Raw genomic sequence first — 24,155 nt, 5'->3', positions numbered from 1 at the left:
CTGGGGGGTCATTACACATCATTTAGATCCTTCAAAGATTACTCCTCCAATAGTCGAAAAACACAGGAAAAACACCGACAGAGTACATCGTTGTCATGGCAAACATGAATTTTTAGTTTATCATTCAGAGCGTCCACATCCTGTCAGCTCAGTAAAAGATGCTGATGGAAGTCTTTCTGATGGCTTGACACACCTCTGGTTAAAAGGTCCAACAGTCATTTTGTGTGCCAGTGAGAAATGTTAGCCGTTAGCAGTGAAAGTGTTTCAATCCTGTTGATCCATCCTTGACTTGCTGTCATTGTCTTATACTGAGGTTGTCCGTTTTACCCTGTACAAAAACATCACTTCCCACGAGGCATTATGTCTGAGGCATCTCTCCGTAATCTCAAAGCCCATTCCATCGTTGTAAAACCTTTCCTGTTCCCAGAGCACAAACAGAAACTAAACAACGACAAAAATCACAAAATGGCAACCAGATCACATTTGTAAAAGAAACACAAACAGGTTTGTGTCTCTGTCTGTTAAAATGAATATTTTCTGTACACTTTAGAGATCAGGGCGAGTTTGATTCCAACAAAGAAAGGATACTGCGGCACTGGTGTCTTTTTCTATAGAAAAGGGCGCTCAAATATATTAAAACCTATGTACAATATGTTGGATGTGTCATGTGCCATGAACATGAGGCATTCAGGGCTCCTACACATTCGGAAATTCCATCGTTTCCAAAACCTAAACTGGTTAACTTGGATTTTAATATTTTAGTCTGTCAGTATGACTGTCATCAAGGCAAGAACATCTCCAGATCTACGCCGACATGTGATATTTGACAGTACACTACTACATCTAAAAACCTATAGTTGTATAATTACAATCTGGAAAAGTTCAAGATGAAGTTTCCGAACTTTTCCTCATGTTTGTGTGTAGGAACCCTGGATGGACGCAATGCCAGCTGATGAGAAAACAACCAGCAGAAAAACAAGGCAACAGAAAAACTGGAGGAAAAAAAAGGCACTGTTGGAACTGGACACAGGTCAACGGGTCACCGTAGTGCCTGCCTTCCACACACACACCCATTCAGACACATACACACAACGAAAGATGCTTGCACTTCATGTATACAGATAAACATGAACGCATGCACACACACGTACACACACACACACACACACACACGCCCTCAGCTAGACTACATAACACATACACACCTTAAATGCAGATGCACTGTATATGAATGTGACACTTGTACACACACACTTCCATACGCACTCAGACTCACAGGGACATGTATGACCAGCTAAAGAGCCAGATATCAGGATAGCAAATTTCACACACTCCACTCTTTCTGTGAAACTATGACATCTGAAAAAAAAGACAAGAAAAACAACAGAAAACTCATATCTTTCCTTAAAAGTACACAAACGATACTTTCATCTGAATTGGTCTCAACACCAGCATGTGATTACATGAAATCAACAAAGCACGCCGAAAAACAAATAGAATCCTTAGTTTTCTTCTTCTTTTTTTTTTTTTTTTGCTGTACAGATTCTTTATACACAGTGCCCCCTACAGGTCAGTCCCTTCCACTGCCGCTCCTGAGAAAAAAAATTACATTGGCTCACTTTCAGCCCACCCTGCCGTCCCATTGGTGGCTTCAGCCCCGTGTTCCTCCCACTTGATTGGCTGCATCACGTGTCCACGTGGAGCAATCACGTGCTCCGTCTCTCTTTCCCCCTCACGCCTCTGAATAGTTAGTCTGTCCGTTCATCTTGTCCTTCTTTAGCTTCACGCCGTCCACCAGCTCAAAGTTATAGTTTTCCAGGGCTGATAAGTTCCTGTCTGTCATGCTGCCTTGCGAGCAGGCGCAGTACAGGACGACGCCACAGATGGCGCCCAGGAAGACGCCCAGCGCGGACATAGCGATGATGGTGATGAGGATGGGGTCCAGGGTCTTCAGCATGTTGCCTGGGCCGCCGAGCTCGCTGGTCTCCTGTGAGAGGGAGTCCATCGCTGCAAGAGAAAAAGATGGGCGTAAGTTATGTTGCATTCAAATGACCTGTGATTACAGGCTTAAACGGCCATACTGGTGGTTTTACATGTTCTGGATCATAAAGTACAAAAGGCAGCCTTTTCCAGAAATGACCAAACTTTTTCCTTCCTCCATGTTTTTTATTGTTTGTCTTTTGGTTTCATTTCCCCACATTCTAACTTGTGAATGTTTTTTTTTAGCAGCAAACTCTTAAATCTTGGATGTATGATCTTCTGTGAACACACCACCGAAGAAAAGGATTCAACACAGACTCTCCTTACAGTCACAACTGCATACAGTGTATTCAGAAAAATACACTAGTTAAGGTGAACTTTTTGTAATAATAATAATAATAATAATAAACCTCATTTATAGCACCTTAAAAACACAGTTACAAAGTTCACTTAAATTAAAGATAAAATAAGAAAGACCAAAATTAAAATCAACATCATTAATGGAGAATAACATCAATAAGATAACAATAAGATAGATAGACATACAGCTCAGATAAAGTCGGGATATGCTTTCCAATAGAAGTACGTTTTTAGGAGAGACTTAAACGAAGCCAATGACTCAGACAGCCTTTTATCCCCAGGCAGGTCGTTCCAGAGCCTCGGGGCCCTAGTGGCAAAAGCTCTGTCCCCTTTGGTCTTCAATCTGGACTCTGGGACAAGCAGAAGACCTCTGCCTGAGGATCTCAAACTATGCAGAGGTTCCTAAGGGACTAACAGGTCTGAAATACAGTACGGAGCCAGGCCATGAAGAGCCATAAAGGTAATGAAAAAGATTTTAAAGTCAATCCTAAAACAATCAGTGAGCCAATGTAAAGAGGCTAAAACTGGTGTGATGTGGTCGAACGTCTTGGTTTTGGCTAAAAGCCTTGTGGCTGAGTTCTGAACAGTCTGAAGTCGTTGCAAGTTTTTTTTGATTAAGACAGGAATCAAGGTTGTTGCAATAATCACTTTAACAATGTTTCTGAGGTGATACAAATGTGATTGGACAACCTTAGTGACATGCTGTTCAAAGAGCCCAGTCTCACTCCAAAGTCATCGAAATCTGGCCCTTGGGGCAGTGACTTGCGGTTTCAGAAACCAACGAAAAAGGTGTCTTTTAATGTTGACATGATTCATGACTGGCTTCTGTTATAGTTTAACGGCACCCAGCAGCGTCAGGGGAAAACGCAACGGGACATGGCTGAAAATTAAGGCGGCAAATGTCCCAGTGAGGCGGACAGGAGGGGCAGTGGATGGATCCAACAAACACCGACTTTCACCCGAGTGAGCGGTGTACGTGTCCCGTAAGATTCTAAAGCCAAAATCTGTTCTTCTTTCCTAAACTGTGCTTTTGTTGCCTAAACCTAACTTCATGCTTTTGTTGCCTAGATCTAACTTTGTGCTTTTGTTGCCTAAACCTAACCATGTGCTTTTGTTGTTGAAGGGAAAAAAAACGTACCCAGGGTATGTTGCACGTCGTATGTGGACGTGGAAATTCCATGACCATGCACATCAATGTGTGACGAGGTCAGAATGAGAATGTGTTGGTTCAAAACATAAATTACTATCGAACATGACACCAAGATTTCTTGCAACAGGCTTTATGTGTTGTGACAGGTAACCAGTAGATGGCAGTATTTGTTTCATGACATGCTGTGACCAAATTACAAGGATTTCTGTTTTATTAGGATTGAGTTGAAGAAAATTTAACAACTAATTTCTGATATCATATTAACAGTCCTGTAGAGAACTCAGCATGCTTAGGTCAGTTGGTTTAACAGGGTGGTACAGCTGAGTGTCATCTGCATAACAGTGGAAAGAGACACCATGTCAACGGATGACATCACCCAAGGGGAGCATGTATAATGAGAACAAGGTAGGACCAAGGATTGACCCTTGAGGCACACCGTTCTTGACATGAGAAATGGAAGACATGACATTGTTAACGGACACACAAAACTTCCTGTCTGGTTAGTATGAAGAGAACCAGTTTAGGGCAGTACCAGATATGCCCACCCAGTGCCTCAGTCTATCTAAAAGAGTACCATAATCAATTGTGTCAAAGGCCAGCAGTACAAGAATTGAACACATACCTGTGTCAGCATTATGAGGTCATTAGTGACTTTAAGAAGGGCTAATAATGGACTGTTGCTCCCAAGAAAGTTTAGTTTAAAGAAGGTTTAAAGTCTGTGCAAGTTACAATGCGTAGTGAAACAAAATCTGTGGTACGCTGATCAGGAGTAATGTTACATATATGTAGTAATTTCCCTAAACATGGAAATCCACTGATGTGTTCCTTTAAGGTTTTAAAACAAACATAAATTGTGTGCCACATACTGTATTATTTTTCACTTTTTTGGAAAAAACAAAATATTTCATAGAGACAAGAAACAACAAGGCTAACACTAATGTGATCCTTCAACTCTTATTTTCGTATCCGTTTAATGTTTTTGACTGTCATCCAAAAGACTGTTTGTCTGACTGTTTTTTGCACACACCACCGCTCAGGACTGCTCAATAGCTATTCCAACATTCTGTGTAGAGGCAGAGAAAGTCTGTGGAGACGTGTCCACTAAAAACACAGAGTCTGTGCACCCAAAATGAACATATGGACACAGTAATGACAAAATTGGAGTCAGCAACTTACGAAGCATGATGACCTTCGTTGATGGAGATGTAGGAGCTTCTGGATCTGGGGGGACTAAAAAACAGCCTCCATTAGATTAAATTAAAGCACAGTGGGTGAGAAAATCAAACAAAACAAAGAAGAGCAACTTAATGAACTGTGAAAGCAAACAGTTTTCAGGACCAGCACATCACCAATAACACAATACACACCCTTGCAGTCCTCAGCACTGAGTCCATCTATGATCTGGATGTTGTCCACAGCTATGTGACCTGCACTGTGTCTGTCTGCGACGGCTTCCACGACCACCTACAAATAACAACACAGGGGCGGTCACATACATTTATTGAAACAGCTAAAAAGTCATTCTTATAGCTAAGATGCTACATGCTCATCTTTTTTTGAGTTTATTTGGTTAAACTGCTGCAACAGGTACACTAACCATGAAACTCAATGTCTCTGGTTTGACATTTTCATTATAATAATCCTTATTTATAAAGCACTTTTCAAAACCCAGGTTACAAAGTACTTCACACAAGGCACCATTCATTCATTCATCTTCTAACCGCTTCATCCTCTTGAGGGTCGCGGAGCCTATCCCAGCTGACATCGGGCAAGAGGCAGGGTACACCCTGGACAGGTCGCCAGACTATCGCGGGGCTGACACATAGAGACAAACAACCATTCACGCTCACATTCACACCTACGGACAATTTAGAGTTATCAATTAACGTAGTCCCCAATCTGCATGTCTTTGGACTGTGGGAGGAAGCTGGAGTGCCCGGAGAGAACCCACACTGACACGGGGAGAACATGCAAACTCCACACAGAAGGGCTCCCACACCCGGGATCGAACTGGCAACCCTCTTGCTGTGAGGCGACAGTGCTAACCACCACACCACCGTGCCGACAAGGCAGCATAATAAAGTAAATAATTAAATCATTACATCTTATAATAAAACATATAAAACCAATAAATGTTTGATTAGGAAAATAACAAAAAGGAAAAGAAAATAGAAAAATGAAAAAGACATATAAACAGAAATAAAAACACAATACAAAGACTGAAGTTATATCAGGTAAAAAAAATAATACTAATAATAATAATAATAATGATAATAATAATTACTTTCATGGCAATCAAGGTCTCATAAAAAAGATGTTACTGATATTTCACATCTCTCTTCCCTTGTTTCCTTTCATATCTGTACTGTTAACTCTAATAAAGACATGAAATGCTCCAAAAGGTATTCAAAACATTGCAGGTAGACACTCCAAGGGGCTGCAAGCGATGGATCTGGGGGGACAAGCTCAGCTCACAGCCCAGCTACATCAGCTGATCTCCAACAGCCCAATCACTGATGGAGCGGCTGATTGATGGAAGGGAGATCACATGATTCCTTTCTATGCAACCATTTGGCAAATCTCATTCAGGGTGCCCTGTTTAAACTGCTCTCGCCTGCCTACTGTTGCTGCTTCCTCTGCAAGCTGCTTTGCAACCAGCCTCCACCCCAGCTCCTCCTTTTCATGTTATTAATGTCATCTCTGTTTGTCAGTTGTGCTGCTCTGTTCTGTTCCCAGAGGGTCTTTGCTGCTGCTCTACCTGCCTTAGGCTTTCCATGTAGGCACATGGAAGTGCAGGGAGGTTTGCCTCTCTGCCTCAGGCTTTCCTCTTTTGCATGTGGAAGGGCAGGCAGGTATGCTTGCTCCACCTTTGGCTTTCCACGTAGGTGCGTGCAAGAGGCTTTCTGTGTAAGCCCGAGGAAAGGCAGAGAGGCCCCAGAACAGAGCCATACCGCCAAATATAACACTGCAATTGGAAATAACATTTTTTTTTTTACTAAAGTGGTCATGACTGAATTGCAATTTGTGGTTTTGCTGCCTTTTTCTTTAATGCCTGTGAATACTTTGCAGATGCTGTTTATGTCGGTTTTAGGCAAAACAACAGCTCATCAAACAGATTTGAGACAAAAACTGTCCAAAGGGAGATGGAAGGACCTAATAATAACAACAAACTTTGATGTCTCAAATAGAAAGCCACAAATGATCATCCTTAGGAGACATCTACATGTTCATTTCATTTTTTATTATGTAGAAGGACAAAAAAAATCTAAAGGAATGACATCCTGGACTCTGTATTACCTGATATGAGACACTGGAGTGTGGCAGTAAGGCTCGTCCCTCCCTCCACCGGCTGCCCTGGTGCCCGCTGAGCGTCCACACAATGTGCCCCTCTTCTGCCTCCTTCCTCTGCCTGATGTGAAGCGCTCCTGCGTGTTCACCGAACATGTGATACCAGAAGGACATGCACAAGTCGGCATCCGGTGCAGTGATGGGCAGGCTGGCCAACCTCGCCACTTTCTCCTCTTCATCGTCATCTTCACCTGTTTTACTTGGTGCCTCTGTATCACCCAGCTGCATGTAAATGAAGTTCCCTGGGCCGCCTGCAGGGTGCAGCAAAAGACAAGGTAAGATGTGGCTGTGTGGCGTTTAAGGGCTCCTGCATGTATGTAGGCACATAGATGCAGATATGCAGCCTTTGTTTTTACCATAATTTCAAAATACTACCTTATAGAATTTGAAAATAAAGTCCATTACATTGTTATTGTACATTCTGAATAAAAAGCAGGGATTGATATGATTGATGACAAGCAATGACAGATTTCCCCAAGTCTCAGTGATTCATTATGCATTCACTTTAGTGCATTCAGTTGATTGTTAAATATAAATACATGTCTGTTCTGTTGGATGTGTTTCTCTGTCTTTTCATAAACGTAATAATGTCTGTGCAAATGTTCAGTATTAAGCTTTACACACTCTTAAGCTTTACACACTCTCAGAGACGTGAAATTCAAGGACTCTGGTGTGGTGAAAACAAAGGACTCAGTATCAGCTTGCTTCAGGGGAAGATATGACTTGACATCACAAAGGGCTCATTTTTTACTTGCGATCTGGTTAAGTCAAGAAATCAAGGTGAAATCATTCATTTCAGAGCTGCTGCTGCTGCTGTCTCCACTAAAACATCCATCACAGGAGGTCTGAATGGAGAGAAGGTCGGAGAGATGAGGCGTACTCATAGATCTGAGCGCTGAATACTTTTAAAGAAGTCAAGTTTTTTCTACAAGGCCATGCGTTCAAAAATTTTTTGAGGATCAAAGGATCTGCACATTTTATTCAGTGCTGACTACACAGCATATTCATAGACAGTTTTGAGTGATTATAAAATGGTGACTAAAAAGTCTAACACAAAAACACGACCTAAATGGCACCTAAAGAAACAGAACTCTCTTCATAACACTCAAAAGAGCTTTTCCCAAATTAAATAAAGAAATAAAATGTAAGATATTTTGGCTCATTAGCGCAGAGACAATGTTGTGTACCAAGATCTGTCAGAGGTTGAGAGGGTTTCATTTATTCGTCCATTAAAAACACGGAAATTACAGTGCTACCATGCTAATCAACCAATGCAAATGATCAAAACACCAATAATAAATACCCACAAAAAACACATAAAACTATTGTTAAAAAGCACTCTCCAAACAACAGTTGGAGAGTGAATAGGGGACATTAAATAATTACTGAGGATGACCTTGATTTTGCCTCAGTTAAACCAACAAAACATGCTCATGTCAAAACAATTCTGGCCCTATTTATTTACACTGGCAACTAGTCCAGTCTGACTGAATCTACATATCTTGAGTGTTTATGCCTTGAGCAGTTCCCGTCAATATGGACCTACTTATGGACTTATCTGCCTCTGTATTTAGTCTGTCTCAAACCATCTAAACGGCTCCAGGCGTAGAAGAACACCACAACTTACTAATAGTTTTCCATGTTCACAAACTCTTCGTCCTTCAGAGCAGTAATAAGGTTGTCTCCAACGGGAATTTCTTATTACATCGTATGCACCTTTTCCTCATTGCTGTTTTTTTTTTTTTTTTAAAGAGGCGCTGTTGTGAATTCCCAGCAGCACAGATTGTTATTTAAAGCTCACGGTGGTTAAAAACATTCTAACAAAAGAGGCTCAAACTGGCTTTCAACAGCTGCATAGTAACACAGAGAGTTATAGAGAGCTCCCCCACAGCATCTGTCAAGTGGTACTGCTCGAACGTAAAGGTGAACAAGCATCTCCTACCTGTGTGGTCGAGGGTCGGCCCTCTGTGGACGGTGGGGGCCCCGTTGGCCTGGATGAGCCACTCGGCCCCCGTCCCGGTCTCTCTGGTCCAGCCGCAGAACGACGAGAAGTCAAAGTTGCAGGCGAACCACACGTACGCTGGAACAAAAGAGGAATGAGCGGTTGGAGGTGAGGTTTGTGGATGAAGGAGGTTTTCAAGTTAAAGATGTTTCATGCCTGTGTTACACTTTATCAGTCAGAAGAATAAGAAACCAATCTGTAAGGCTTCAATAATGGCAGAAAACAGGGACAAATACTCATTGCAATATGCCAGAGCCCTAAGTGTTGTCTTTTACTTTATTTATAGCTAAATTTGTCTGAACAACATTTGAAAATCCAGAGTGATTGAGCTTATAGAGATGAGAGAAGCTACAATTGCTCACAATGAAGAAGCTAAAACTGACGAATATTTAACCCTGTTTATTTGTTGCTCTGTCGATTGACAAATTGATTAACTGACTGATTGTTTCAGCAGCACTTTTAGTTAGCTTTTTTTATCTGATGCTTCTTTTCACCCGCAGCAAGATGCTTACCATAAAGACATAAACAAGGGGAGGTTCAGACGATCAATTAAAGATCCCTTTCTCTTGGAAACAACCAGGGCAGTCACAAGAACAAGATCGATCTGTCTGTCTGTCTGTCTGTCTGTCTGTCTATCTATCTATCTATCTATGCTAAAGGGGGCTCTGTGAAATTCAGATTGTATTGTTGTCTGCACATGGTTCTCAACATGGCCGTGGCTGAGCCGGTGGCTAGCAGCTAAAGGTGCTAACTTCATAAACAGCATTAAACAATGGCAAAAGCGCTGACAGTGTTTACCGGAGAGGGACCAAATGGTGGGTGCTACGCTTCTGCAACAACGCTCTTGAGATATCAACAGTAACCGCCTTATGTGCATAGTGCAAAGCGGCTGTGATGAGCTAGCCAGTGGGATACACACAAGCACTAACCAGGACAACCACAGAGAAGCTCGTACTAGACACAGATAGCGTGACTTCATTCACTTCTGAGTACACCATTACTTATGGAACCTTAAATATAACTTCTTGACTGTATCTGAAACCCTTTTTCTACAGGATGCTATGATCCCCATCTGGAACAGCAACACTTAAGCCTTTAGACGTGGTTGAAGAACACGTACAAACTAGGTACTTCCTTCATCAGCCCTTATCTGTTCCTGTGAAACTATACAGACAGCTAATCAAATGTTCCTAGAAGTATTAGCTGCTGGAGTCAACTCTTAAAGGCTGCTTCTGTGTGTTGCAACCAATTCTCTGCTTTTCAATGACATTGCAAAAACTCCTGCTAAAACCCAGGCTAAAAACTATAATCATGTGCAGTGTTCAACAACTGTTCCAGTTTAGAGGTGGGGAGAGGAGAGAGCCCGAGGAAGAAAGTCTTGTAACATCAATAATAGAAAGCTGTTCCCGCTGTATTGTACACACAGTATAAATTGTATAGCTTGTGGAAAACATATCGCAGCGAACACAAAAAAGGCTTGTTGCAGATGGAATGGGGTGGGAAAGACAGAGAGACAGTTGTAACTGTATACGTCGTACAACGCTGCAGGGCACTTCCCTCCACAGCCTCGGTGAAACACAGGAACTAAGACGTCACCACTGATAGAAAACAGCTCCAACACGTACAGATGTTTGGGATCAAGAGAGGGAGAGAGACGGAGAGACCTTCCACAGAGAAAGGCGTGGTGCCACCGACATGCGGATGTGGCCCCTCGAAAAAACCCCAAACAGAGAAGAAAAACGACATTTTCCTCCCTCCTCTCTGTCTGTGCCAACAGTCGGCTGGCGGCAGCGGTTCACCACAGCATCCAAATGAATGCAGAAATCTCTGAACACTGGACATGTTTCTGAGAGGCTAATAGGATGCAGAGATGACCGTGGAGCTGGTAACCCCCTCCCAATCCCTGCAACCCCAAGCTGTCTTCACGCGATGCTTCGACTCGGCTAATTGAGACCCAAGAGGCCTTTATTCTCTCTCTCTAGCTCTCACTCCATTCCACTGTTTTGCCTTCACTCTCTCTTTCTGCCTCTCTGTCTCATCTCTATTCACTCCTCTGGCTGGCTCTCCCTCTCTTTGTCTCTCTGTCACTGCCACTATCTTTCCACCTTTTTGCCTATTCATCCCTCCACTCCTTTGGGTTGGCAGTTTCCACCAAATGAATTGAATTTGGTGTATTCACGAGGGATGATAAGCTGTGAAACCGGGGCTAGGATGTTCATGCAGGTGACAAAAACAAGGCGCTGCATTTGGCTTTAAATGTGGAGTGTACGCAGCCTGCACCTACTTCAATTCACCAACACCTGTAACTGATCAAAAAAAGGACGATTTATTTTTCATAGGTGGCTCTTGTGAACATGTGTCCAATGTTTTCCTACCAAGTCTCACATTTTTCCATATAGTACAGAGTCAGTTTCATAAAGAAATATTTAAGGTTTTGAGCAGGTTTCAACTTGATCACTATAATGTAGCGGTCCCAACCTGAGACTGGAGCAAAGATCATAAAAGGATTAAGAAAGAAAGATCCTTTTCTACTACATAAATTATGTTTAATTTGTGTGGTTAATTTTCTGAATTATTTCTTGTTACGATGATGTTATCATTTTATTCTATACTTGTTTTCATTTTATATACTTCCAATTATTTATTTATTTTATCTTCTCTATGCACCTATATTTAAATGTGTCTATCCTTGTGCTGCTTCAGCACCTAATTTCTGGGGATCAATAAATGCATCTCACGGCATATCGTATCGTATCATATCAAACCATATCGTATCGTATCTTGTCTTATCTTAAACTCTTTCGGCCTTAAAAAATCCTTAAGATGAATCAATCTCAGAAAAAATCAGCCCAGTCACCAGAATAAAATGTTGGCATTGTACGTTTCTGCAAATCTTGGATACGTTACATTTATATGTTTCATATGAATGATGAAGTTTACATTACATGTATATATTACGTTTAATTTGTTTGGTTAACATTCTTAATTTTTTCTTGTTACGGTGATGTTATCATTATATTCTATAACTGTTTTCATTTTGCAATTATATTTTAATTTCTGGAGATCAATAAATGCTTTTCACATCGTATTTTATTGCATCGTATCGCATCGTATCTTGTTGTCCTTGTACGTTTCTGCAAATTTCTGCAAATCAAATGGATATGTTACATTTGTATGTTTCATATGTATGACATAGTTCAGATTACGCGCATATGAGCTGAGTTTCTCATCAGGAGGAGGAAGGGATGGTGGATGGCGTGACACCTCCTGCCAAGCAGCAGACCACAGTTCTTGACCAACAAAAACAGGCATTTTTTAAAAACAGTTTGGGAAATGTCCAGCCATGTTTATAACAACCAAACCGGATATTTTAAACTAAAAACATGTTTTTTGTGCCTAAACCCAACCACGTGTTAACCACAGCGCTGTCAAAACACAAAATATTGAAATGGAAAGAGATAGAAAATTTCATTATATCTGCTACATAGGAAATGTACAAATGTAACATATCAATGGTTTGCAGAAACGCACAATTCCAGCATTTATTCTGGCAACTGGGTTGGAAGAAACACTGAAAAACGCAAGGTAGTATCTGTGAAAAGGAGTTGCAAGCGGACACTGCTTTGATTTAACTGTTGACAAAACAAGGGGACCAGGGACCACTGCTATAGTTTAGTCTCACATGAGCATCATAAAACAACACAGAGAATCTTGCTGCTACACTTTCAGCCAATGCAGTGTAGATCGAGAGGTAAATGAAATAACCATTATGTCACAAATAACCATTTATCTTTTGACAAACTACCCAAGTTTTATTGATTTAACTGTAAGAACAAGGGATTTGTGTTGGACTGTTTTTGTTTCTTTCTCTTCACATTTTACCTGTACTATTAGCTGTTTTTGTTTCTGTCCCTCTCTGTCTCTCAGCATGTCTTTATCGCTCTTTTCTTATAATTTCTTTCCCCCAAACAAAACAATGCAGGTGCATTTTAGAGCAGGTCTATCAACATTTCTCTCTGCAGTTCAGTTATGTGTCATGGCTGAGCAGCACTGGGCTAAAGTCTCATTTGCGAACTGGGGCGATGAAAAAACCATTTACTCCCATGAAAGTCAGTTTCATTGTTCACCATGACTGCGGTCAGCACTCTTGGTGACACTGAGTGATGGGACCATCGGCTGAAATAATGCACTGATCTGACAGCTCTGAACTGGCACGTTTATTTGTCCATGTGCCTTTAAGATGGTTCACCTCGACTGTAAAGTTACTGTTCAAAATGAAAAAGCAAAACAAAAGGTGAGCTGAACAGGTGAGGAGGAATAGATGAAAGATGAGACGGGAAAAACAAACACGGAAGCAGATTGCGGCAGACATCCTCACCTGGCATGAAGTCCAAGATGGGGTCGGCCAGTGTAGTGCCTCCTGCTATAAACAGATGGGACAGTCAGAGTAGGGTCAAAGGTCAGGTGCTTTGGTCCCACCCACACAGATGCCAACACACACTCATACACACCTCAGAAAGCAAGCTCTTATGTCTGGTTTCACTGCAATTCAGAAAGTACTCAAAGAAATCCAAAGGATGCTGTGTTTATCATTTGATATGAGAGAAGCTTTTTACTTTCAAAGTTCTCACAGTTTATAAAATAGGATGGATTTGATTAAATATGACAGTAAAAGGGAAGATAAAGGAGAATTTCTAACATGAATGGGGCAGTTTATTTTTTTGCTCTACAGGAAAATACACATTTCTGTCAAAACTTATACAGGGAGAGGGAAGATAAGGGAGAATATTTTGTGGTCAAACAAGTTTCCTTCCTGTCAAAATCAGAAATATTTCCCATCCTAGACATAAAAGAGATGAGTGCTACAGGATGAAAAAGAAAGTAAAGCTTGCAAAAGTTTTTAATGTCATAACACTTCTTAAAATGGACTCTAAATGCAAAGTTACAGAAATTATTTTAATGCAAAATGTATTATTTTAAAGTGTATTGCATAAACAAAATCTTAAACACAGACACAGAAGAGGGTAAAGGAACACAGTCAAAGGAGCTGAGTTTACCTGTCACTGTGTCTTCCTCATCGGGGGCCTCGGTCTCGCCGCCACAGTCCTGTTGTCCTTCCTCACAGTCTGTGGACAAGGTAGTGCCGGGGATGGTGATCGGTGCTGTGGTGGTCGCTCCAAACGTGGTCATGGGAAGTGTGGAGGCGATCGGCGTGGTGGGAGGTGCTGTAGTGGTGATGTCTGGATAAGGAGATGGATCAAAGAAAGTGTGTCTTTGCCATTTGCACAGATTCACATTAGATTTCTAGCACAGTTATTCAGTCATTTAAAAGATAGATCAACAAAGAAAACGTGACAATGTTCAACAAGATTAAAAGTACAATCTCAGAACCCATTGGGTATCGTCTAATGATGATGAAGCGTCTAAAGGCATTGGCCAATATTTCGGGAGATCTGGTGTGCTCATTTATTTTTCCATGGACAGTGAAGGCACGACCTGCCCTACTCTGCCTCTGATTAGCTTACCATGACATTCTTACCCTGACCCTGACCAATTTCACTCCTCATGCCTAAACCTAACCAATTCAACCAAAGAAAGCAATGAGCACTAGCCAGTCAGAGGGAGAGGAGTCCAGGTTATACCTTTGCCATCCTAGAACAAGAAAATTTGCATCCGGCATAGCCAGCTGATACCGGGCCAAGACTTCCTCTTCCGTGCGCTGGTCATTTTGGATGATCTGTATAAACATATATCTGCTAATGTATACGGATAAATTGAGAAAAAGTTGAATTCTCATCAGATGATTGCCAGTGGGTTTTGAGATTGCATTTTGGCCAATGCTTTCTGCCATTTTGACAACAAACGGACCACAAATGGAAACCAGAATGATTCTGATGTGAAAATCTTTTCCTATTGCTTACAGATTTTGCATACACAGACAGACATCTGTTTATACAGATCATTAAAAGTAGAATCAAGTCACACCATTTGTTATATACAAGAGAAACCCAGTGGTTTGCAGTGTGTGTATGCCCTCACATGTTGTAGTGGCTCAGTTTAGAGCAGAGAACTGTTCAACAGTCTGTGCGTGACTACATCTCAGAGGTTGATCGCACATGTATGTAACTTATAGTGTTTTCCACAGCAAGAACTTTTCCAGGAACACTAGAACCTTTTCAGAAGCTCAAGACCTTAACTTCCTCTCTCCACAGGAGTCTTAAATTAGTTGGCGCCCCAAAAAAAGTCCCTGCTGAGGGAATATTACTTTCTGATGGCCTAAGAATGATAAGGGCAGAGTGTGCAGCGTTAAAAGCCACCGACTGGGAAAAGACAAAGAAGAAAAATGAGACTTTTTTTGCCAGTAGTTAACGGTCACAAAAATTCAGTTAAATACGACAGCAGAAAAATAACAAGGAAAAAGGAGCTGCTCATTGCTGCTTTGCAAATAGCTGTTTTCAGTGTGATGCCTCTGTGTCTTATCAAAGGAAAACTGTCTTAAACCTGTTGCTTTTTAATCTGTTATCAGTATAACAAACCTGATCCTCACCGTTACTAAGTCGAGATGAGAATGCAAACAGGAATGAGCAATAAGAACTTTTCATTTTTTGGGGCTCCTTAAAAAGGTACTGAAAAATAACAAGAAGCTCAGCAGATTATTGCTACTTTGGAGACAGGCTTAATCACCGCTGCAAGACGTGCACTAAAACAAAGCTCAATTTAAGAGGCACCTATGCATTGTTATAACATCTGAAGCTTAATGATACCTTTGGCTTTATTTATGCAAGAGAATTGTGACTCATTTGGGGACGGAGATTTTAGGTTGAATACCAGACACTCTAATTGACAATCCTGCAAAACTCAAGTGTCTCAATTTTTTAGGAAGACTGAAGAGCCGGCGCTCTCATTCCTCATCAAGGACCAAAGTAATAATGACAGAAACTCTTGTATCTTGTTAAATTCTACCATACAGTGGATGTCTGGCGATGTGTTTTTATGGAAATGAAGCAAATTGAACTTGAATTAGCATATGTAGGCTATGTAAAAATCACAGATGGTCTGCATGTAATTAAACTTTGTAAGGAAACGTGTTTTGCAGCGTTTTGAGTGGGACGGAGGTTTTTGCTCTCACAAGTAGATGATTTAACTCGAAGCTTGAAGCAGCATCAGCAAAAGAAACCTGATTAAGCTGCTGAAACCGATCCGCAGGCGCGTCGCGGGCTTGTTAGTTTCTCTCTTGTGAGCTCATGTTCTGCGTCTTGACATTTTTGTGGAAACAGGAAGAGACTTTTTTCACGCAACGTGGCTCGTTGATGAATCAACTGAAACAAGTTGTTCAATAAATCCAAATGAACTGTTGGTTAATTGATCTTAAATTTAGCACCTTGTATCAAAATATCAACTTTCGAACATTTTGATTATTTAATAGCATGAAATCAGCTTATTTGGCTGATAAGAGCACTCGAGGTCAAAGCTTTATCATTATGTGTATTAATGAACAGTCTCAGTGAGTCTCAAGGTACCAAAAGGTTGTGATTTGGATAATTGGACATGATTGCTAATGTGTATGTTTGTGCATGTGGTGAGATATATGTGGGCCTCTCTTTATCTTCTGTGTCTTATACATCTGTGCGCCTTTTACAGTGTGCACATGTGGTTTGGATGCATTTAAGTGTGTACATATGTGTGTGTATGAGCTCTCAGCAGTTGGCTTAAAGTGTCTTCTATGACTGTCTCTGTGTGCGTGTGTGGTGTCGTTTTCCTTTTTTTTTCTGCTCACACACACTCTTAATCTTTCTATCTTTTAACTCAGTGTGCAAATTGGTGCCATCTGTGGTACCTCCAGAATTCAGAGGGCTTGTGTCAGCTACTTAATCCAGGCATCTGTATGACAATACTACACAACTAAACATCTATCATGACTACCAGTAAAAGTGATTAAAATGTGAGGCTTTATTCTTTCAATTTGTTTGCTTAATGATCTGAGAAGTGTCTCAGGGAATACTTTGCCCCCCAAATGATCATTTGTACACCAATTACTCACCCACTGTTATATGGAATTCGTGAAGAAAATATAAAGTAACTTTATTCTGTAGTTTGTATCATTGTGTGACTTTGGGGAGTCTGAACTAACCCTTCAAAACACCAAAGTCACACAGTTACTGTTTTTCTCAGTGGAGTCTCGCTTTGAAGAGAGCACAGGAAAGTTTCACTGCCCTGTCTGAAAGGGCAGTCTGTTTGGGAAGTACTGGGCATACGACTGGATAAAGGAGATGTGGATTACACTGCACAAGTTGGTATAGTTTTGCTGTGGTTGAACATGGTCCCCTATGACTTCAATTTATCAGGAATTTTCTCTGTTTTTGGATTCTTTGTTCACTGTGGAGGCATGCAAGAAAAACAAAGTTTAATTCATCAATTTAACATAACACAGGACGAGTAACTGATGAACAAATGGTCATTTGAGGGGTAAAGTATTCCTTTACGGAGTCTTTTTTTTTAAGTTTTTCTTTTGGAAAACTGTAGAATTTCATTTAGCATATGAACTGTGTGCCCTTTTATTAAACCTTAAACGAAGGGCGGGGTTTAATTTAATTATGTGTTTCTAGTTTTGCAAGAATTTGTGTGGGCGTTGCTGCCGTTATATCAGTGCCAGCAGCAGTACATCAGCTGCCTATCTACGGTCACATTCTCTGTCCTGCCACTCATCTTTCAACATCTTCACTTTTAAATAAACTTCATAGAATGATGTAAAAACTGAGAACTTGTGAGACCCCCCCAAAAACTTGATTTTGAGAGATTTTGAGGTAATTACTGTGTCCGAGACCTTCTGAGATTCTCTGTGTCTTGTAAAGTTGAAGTTTATCTCCTTTCTCCATTACCCCTCTCATCTTCCTCATCATCTTGTCTCTCCTGCTCTTATTCCATCCTCCTCTCTCCTCTCCTCCTCACACAAACACACTCTTCTCTCATAGTCTACTCTGCAACCTCGCCTGCTCTGGCTGATCCTTATCGTCCTCCCTGCAGGGCAACCAGATACTTGGTTTCATCTGTTCCTCCCTCACCTACTGTGGGAGGTCGAGCCCTCCTCCCCTCTCACACACACACACACACACACACACACACACACACACACACACACCATCCAGCTCTGACCACTGCTGCAGAGGAGATAGCAGCCTGCCATGGCATGCGTCAGCTTTTCATGTGCTCACTCTCCCTGCGTGCTCACCCTCCGCGCTCTCACTCTCTCTCTCATTACATCAAACACTGCAGATAAGCAGCCTGAAGTGTAAGCAGTTCACTGTTTAATGACTGATTGGTTGGCTGACTGAGGTCACGCACACGTTCATGCAAATACAGCTAAAAATTCTGTTTGCATGTTGAACATTTTCCTTCTAACGTAGCAGACATCTACACTGAAACCAAAAAATGTTTAAACCTCAATAGCAACACACACTGTCCATGTAGAGTTATTGTAAATCTGTAGCACACAACATAAAGCACAGACAGAGGAAGGAAAAAAGGCTGCAGAGTTGAGATGCTCCAAACTGGAGATTTAATGTGATAAAACAATGCTTTCCTGGGTTCTTTTAGGAGCATGAAGATGCTTTGATTTGGGGGAAATACAACAGTGGCATCAGTGTATCAACCTGCGGAAACGGATTTACTTTTTAGCTACCTGTGTGTTCACTGACTGTCTGTATAGGCCGACATGGAAAACACTAGCATCTCTTTATGACACATTTATGCTGAGTCGCTTTTTCGCCATTTGCAAAAATGTTTGACCTAACTGACATGCCTAACATCACCTGCTGATCATATTTTAGTGTTCATGCACATCTACTAACTTTCAAATGTGTCCATGTCAGAATGTGTTGAATGTTTTGGGTGGTGAGAAGCAGCTTTCACCGGCTTGCATCACCATCTACATCATGTCATTAGGTGTCATTGTGGTTGTGTGGTGTTAAAGGGGTGACCACTGTGTAGTCATCCTGTCATTAGTAGTACACTTGTCTAAGCACTAGATATAAGCCCCTTTTACACTGCCAGATTTTCGGCGAATGTTGGGCCGTTTTGCCGGCACGCTGCGAGCGTTTAGACACACGGAGCCGGATTGGTGAGTTGATCCGCGCCCTCCTTGCCCTCGCAAACAAAGAGGCCATCAGATGACGGGGACGGTGAAGAACGGGCCGACTTACGAGAGAATTGCCGAAGGACTGACCAGCCGCGGCTTCCCTCCCACGTCACTGTTTATGTCACACGCTAAGCTACACGTTTTGTTACTTGCTCACGCCCCCCATTGCCCCAAAAAAGGTGCATTCTGTATAAACAAAAGTAGGTAGGCGGCATTTTGCTGCACTCCCCGATTTTATTTTTATACTGCCAATGCTGATGGCCTAAAAAGGGCTACAGTGTCTGGCTTATGATGTGTTAGTTAAGATTTGGATTTGGTGTTGACAGGTGCTTAATTTTTTATGCTTAGATTAGGTGTAATGTATATTTGTGTACCATTGTAGCATAATATATGTTTTATAAATTCTTATTTCCTGTTCATGTCCAACATTGAAAAAATGATATAATTCTAAGTTCATTTTAAATATTTTAAACATATTTGAGTGATGAAGCTCAAACTAACCTAAATCCGACTAGTTTACCCACTGACTATGATTCAACTGTCTTTCTGTATGTTATTTGTTACCGTTTGTGAGAGCTGAGAGAGTAACTCTGCCAAAACCAGAAAACCACAGGAGTGTTCTGCTTTAATATCAACCTCCATGTAATATCTCCTTGCCTTGCCTTTGGGATGACACTTGCGTATTCCACAGTCATTTGATCCAGTTGATACTTGCTCTTTTTGTTTTATTGTTTGTGCACAATGTTGGTGATAAATAAAGGTTTTAGACACATTAAGTTGGCCTGTGTATTCACTTTAAGATGCTCTTTGTTTTATTAGATATTCTCATTATATGAGATATCATGATATAATAGACATCAGAAAATGTGAATGTAAATAATGCATAATAATGCATAATAATATCATAATATCATTTCTTATATAGATATTACTGGAATACATACTACACCACTCAGGATATCTAAAAATACCAAAAAAACGTGTTGCTAATGAAATTAAATCTGTCATACTGCATTTTAAAGTTGATTTTTATACATCTTTTCAGTCAGGACAGATGAAGTGTTGGCTTAAATGCAACTTACCGTCCAGTTCGCAGCCCAGCAGCTCGAGTCGGAGGCCCAGGCCCTCGATGGTGGCTCTCTCCGGGTAGATCCTGACGAAGCGGGTCAGGAGGGGACCCATCGACCTCAGCTCTGGGGTGTCGTGGTTCTGATTCCCGATGAATAGCTGAGGCAGAAGATGGAGAGACAGGTCAGAGTCTGATTGTACTTTACTTGAGTAAAACAAGTGGTTGCCAGTAGCCAGAATACGAATTAAAGAAGAAGAAGAATTAAAGAACTAAAGATTCTTACAAAGGTTTTATTATTGTTATATTATTATCTTTGTATGATCCAACTTGGTGCTCACAGTATCCGAAGAACTGTATTTTAGAGGATGCCTGCAAATGTCACCAAAGCATAAAGTTCAAAGATGTTTCTAGTGTGAGTTAGGCTGACCTTTGAGACCAGTTTTGCAAATAAAATGAATGTGAAACCATGATGAGCTTTACAAGGTCATTTTTATAATATATTTCATTGTTCATAAGGGATTCTAGAAATGTTTTTTTCTTTCAGCAGGTAAATGCTAGAGGGGTAAATCACAGTCAAACAGACACATCTGACTGCTCTCTCCTGCTATGGTCCTATCTGCAGCACTCATTGCACCGTAAAGCGATCCACGGTGCTGCACACGGATAAAACAAACAATCACACATTCAGTTCTGATGTATGTCTGCTTCTGATGAAGCATCGGTCAGTTTGATAACACACTGAAAAAAATGACGAGAGGAAACAAACACATAAAGCCAGGAAATCAGAAACAGAGACAGATCCTTTCTTATGACCAACATGGAAGCAGCACACATGAAAATGGTTTCCGTCACACTGGGAGCCAAGTGGTGGGACACCAAACACCAAAAGCCCTCCCGCCTGTCTGAAGTGCTGAGGTTTCCTTTTGCCTGATTTATCACAGGCTGCAGTGTGGCACCAGGGTTGTAGCTAAGATATGAAATATATGTGCAAGAGGCAGAATTTTAAAGTATTCAACATTTGACGCTATGTGGGAATAACTGTGAGGTCTTTAGTATTTATTTTTACCAACTATGGTTGTTTTGTTGTTGCATTATTTATTGGTGTATGCGTAGCTCACTGTTGGGCATTACAATGGTATTTTAATGCTCTTTTGAACGAACATATTAACTAACTTACATATTATATCTCACTATATAATGACGAAAACTCTGTCTGTGTCTCTGTTCCACGTTTTTCTCCTCACTGACTTGGTCAGTCCATGTGAAATTTGGCACAGTGGTAGAGGGTCATGGGAGGATGCAAATGAAGCAATATTACATCGATTTGCCAAAGGGGGGCGCTATAGCAACCGATTGAAATTGCAAACTTTGAATGGGAATATCTCATGCCCCGTATGTCGTTGAGACATGAAACTTTGCATAGACATGCCTCTCCTCATGAGGAACAAATTTACCTCAAGAACCCATAACTTCTGGTTATATAGATTTTCCACCATTTTGAATTTTTTGAAAAGCGCTTAAAATCCTTCCTAGGAAGTTTGACCGATCTGCATGAAACTCGGTGAACATAATCTAGGGACCAATATCTAAAGTTCCCTCTTGGCAAAAGTTGGAAAACTTACTAAAACTGAGCTTCTATAAGGCAATGAATATTGTGGAGGGCGTGGCTCATCACATAAAGCTGTATAACATCTCAAGGGTTTCACTGATCACCACGCAACTTTGTAGGCATATGACCACACATAATCTGAGGGGATCCCCCCATTATTGACCCAATCAAACAAAATGGGGGCGCTAGAGAGCTAATTTCTTATCTAGGCCTAACCGCCAAATCGATTTTTACTAAACTTGGTAGATATGTAGAACAGGACGCCTCAAGGTGACTGGAGAAATTTAACTCTAATTGGCAACTGGGTGGCGCTATAACAACAGAAAAATGCTTAAAAATGGCTAAAATGCGACCGATCGCTGTGGCTCCCCCTGTGGGGTATGACTAAGTCACGGTATGGTATGCTGTACATAATCACGGAAACTGTCAGTCAGTCATTCTGTCTGTCCCAAGTTTTTCTACTCAGTGATGTGGTAAATCTATGTGAAACTGCACATAGGCACTGAGGATTGGCATAGGTAGAAGGTGGCAAAGCTACCAATGGGTATGGACTAGTGTTGTAATATTCTATTTTTGGGAATAAGCTTTTTAACATCTGGCTAGGGACAACAGTTAGAAATTAAACATTTTGATGATGATTTAACCAGGAGAGTTTCATGCTGATCCAAGCTATAGAAGAGTTATGTAATGTTCTCTATGGGAAAAAAATGAATAGGACTATTATTCCTGGAGCCAGGAGTGCCCGAAATAACTCCTTCGACTTCACAACTCTAGAATAAATGAATAATGAATTTATAGTGACTTGGGTTTCAGGAAAATTATTAAAATGATTGCCATGTTACAGAGTTCTTTCCAGGAAACATCCTATAATTTCATTGGGAAATTATAGACCTGTAAAATAATGTGTTTTCAATGCATTCATCCATGCATTGCAGCTTCATTTGGTAACTGTGTGGGATGACAGTCTGCCAGCACAACACTCATAAACTGATTAATTTTAAGAAATAATAAGTTTAAGTACACGCACAGTATTTTGTTATTTTTCCGTATTAATGCACTTCATACCTACAAACATGTTTGTAATTAACATACAGACCTGCTACTGGGCGATAAACAATATAATCAATGACATTAAATAAAGTTCAGTTCCAAATAGAACAACAATTATAATTTGAGATTAACTAAACTACAGGACAATTACAATACTGGTCACAGATCATCAACGTTTTCCTCCACACACTATCAAAGTGTCTCTTTTCTATGATCTTTCTAGGATTGGTGTTTATCTTAGGTCAGGATGACCTACAGGTCAGTCTCCTACTGTGTATATGCACTCATATTTATGCATGAGCATAGTATGTACAGTACGTCTATGTGTGAGCCAAGGCATGTGTAAATGCATGTACCAGCCAGGGCCTCACTGAGCCTTCCTGCCTCGTCTTTTGAAGAGGTTTTATAAAAAGACAGAGGAAACAGAGCAGAGAGCATCTAGATCCCCGTCTGCAGTAAATCAGCAGGAGACTGACGGCCAACCTCGTCCTCCGCCCTGCCATCTGGAACACATAGAGGAGGATGTCGCACCAACAGGGCCAGCTGAGGAGAGGAAGCGGGGTCTCGAAAGCAATGACACGAATTTCCTCCTCAGGATCATAATCAAAGTCGCTTAAATTGCCAAGAAGAGGTTAGAGACCAAGATTGAGACTGGTGGGTCTAATATTTTCAGAGCAGACACAAATAAATAAGAAATCAGTTCCCATTTTTCCCATGTCTTTCCAGTGGTGATTTGTGGTATTCAGATTTTTGATCTTGTTCGAAACAGCCATTGTTATCCTCAGACACCACCTGTCAATCAAACAGAGCAGAGCTGCATTGTCTTCTTTACATTTTCTGGTGATGTTTCTGTACGTGGTTTTCTTTTACATGTGTTTTCCACTAGCCTACTACTCATCTTAACCACACAGTCTTCTTTTGTTTATTCTGAACAGGCTGAACAGCTGTAAGACGCATGTTCATTTTTGGATATGAAGGAAAGTCAAAATTGTTTCAGATGAATTGTTCTGAAGCTAAAAGAACAAATCCTATTGAAAATCATGTTTATTTATTTATTTTTGTATAGAGACCTGATATTTGATGGGTTAATAAGACTGTATATTTCTGTCTTTACTACAACTAGAATTCCCGCATGGCAGCTGTATGCCTCTGTGAAGCTGTCAAGTTGCAGTCACAGTTTACATCCATGTCTGTGAAAACATGAATGCTTCACACACATCTTCCCCTTGGCAGCACAGAAGGCCTACACAATCAGCAGTGTCAAGGTGGGAACTCAAGATTAGTGTCACAAATTCAGTATCTGACCACATTTTATGACATTGAGCAATGGCCAGAAATTGTTTTGAAGAACATAATGATGTCACAATGAAGCTGACCTTTGACCTTTTGGATATAAAATGTAATTTACATCAAATCACATTTAATTGAAATTTTGTCATACTTAGTGTACAA

General features: G+C 40.8%; 1 protein-coding gene across 2 annotated transcripts in view; it reads right to left on the bottom strand.

The window, feature by feature from the left end:
• LOC117271806 (neuropilin-1a-like) overlaps nt 1–24,155 on the bottom strand; it is a 96,097-nt gene continuing 71,942 nt past the window's right edge. Inside the window, exons 11-18 of one of the 2 annotated variants that reach the window (XM_033650231.2) lie at nt 20,058–20,202; nt 13,898–14,080; nt 13,219–13,263; nt 8,781–8,918; nt 6,788–7,089; nt 4,858–4,954; nt 4,667–4,720; nt 1–2,007 (exon numbers count right to left, since the gene is read on the bottom strand). In XM_033650231.2, the coding sequence (XP_033506122.1) occupies nt 1,733–2,007; nt 4,667–4,720; nt 4,858–4,954; nt 6,788–7,089; nt 8,781–8,918; nt 13,219–13,263; nt 13,898–14,080; nt 20,058–20,202 (1,239 nt within the window). In that variant the 3' untranslated portion in view covers nt 1–1,732. The remainder of the gene's footprint in view (nt 2,008–4,666; nt 4,721–4,857; nt 4,955–6,787; nt 7,090–8,780; nt 8,919–13,218; nt 13,264–13,897; nt 14,081–20,057; nt 20,203–24,155) is intronic. The other variant, XM_078172983.1, reaches the window with a different exon arrangement.

The sequence above is a fragment of the Epinephelus lanceolatus genome, chromosome 12 (genome assembly GCF_041903045.1).
Source record: "Epinephelus lanceolatus isolate andai-2023 chromosome 12, ASM4190304v1, whole genome shotgun sequence".
NCBI classification, from domain to species: Eukaryota; Metazoa; Chordata; class Actinopteri; order Perciformes; family Serranidae; genus Epinephelus; species Epinephelus lanceolatus.
Note: the sequence above shows the minus strand (reverse complement) of the source record. Positions and strands in the feature narration are given on the sequence as shown.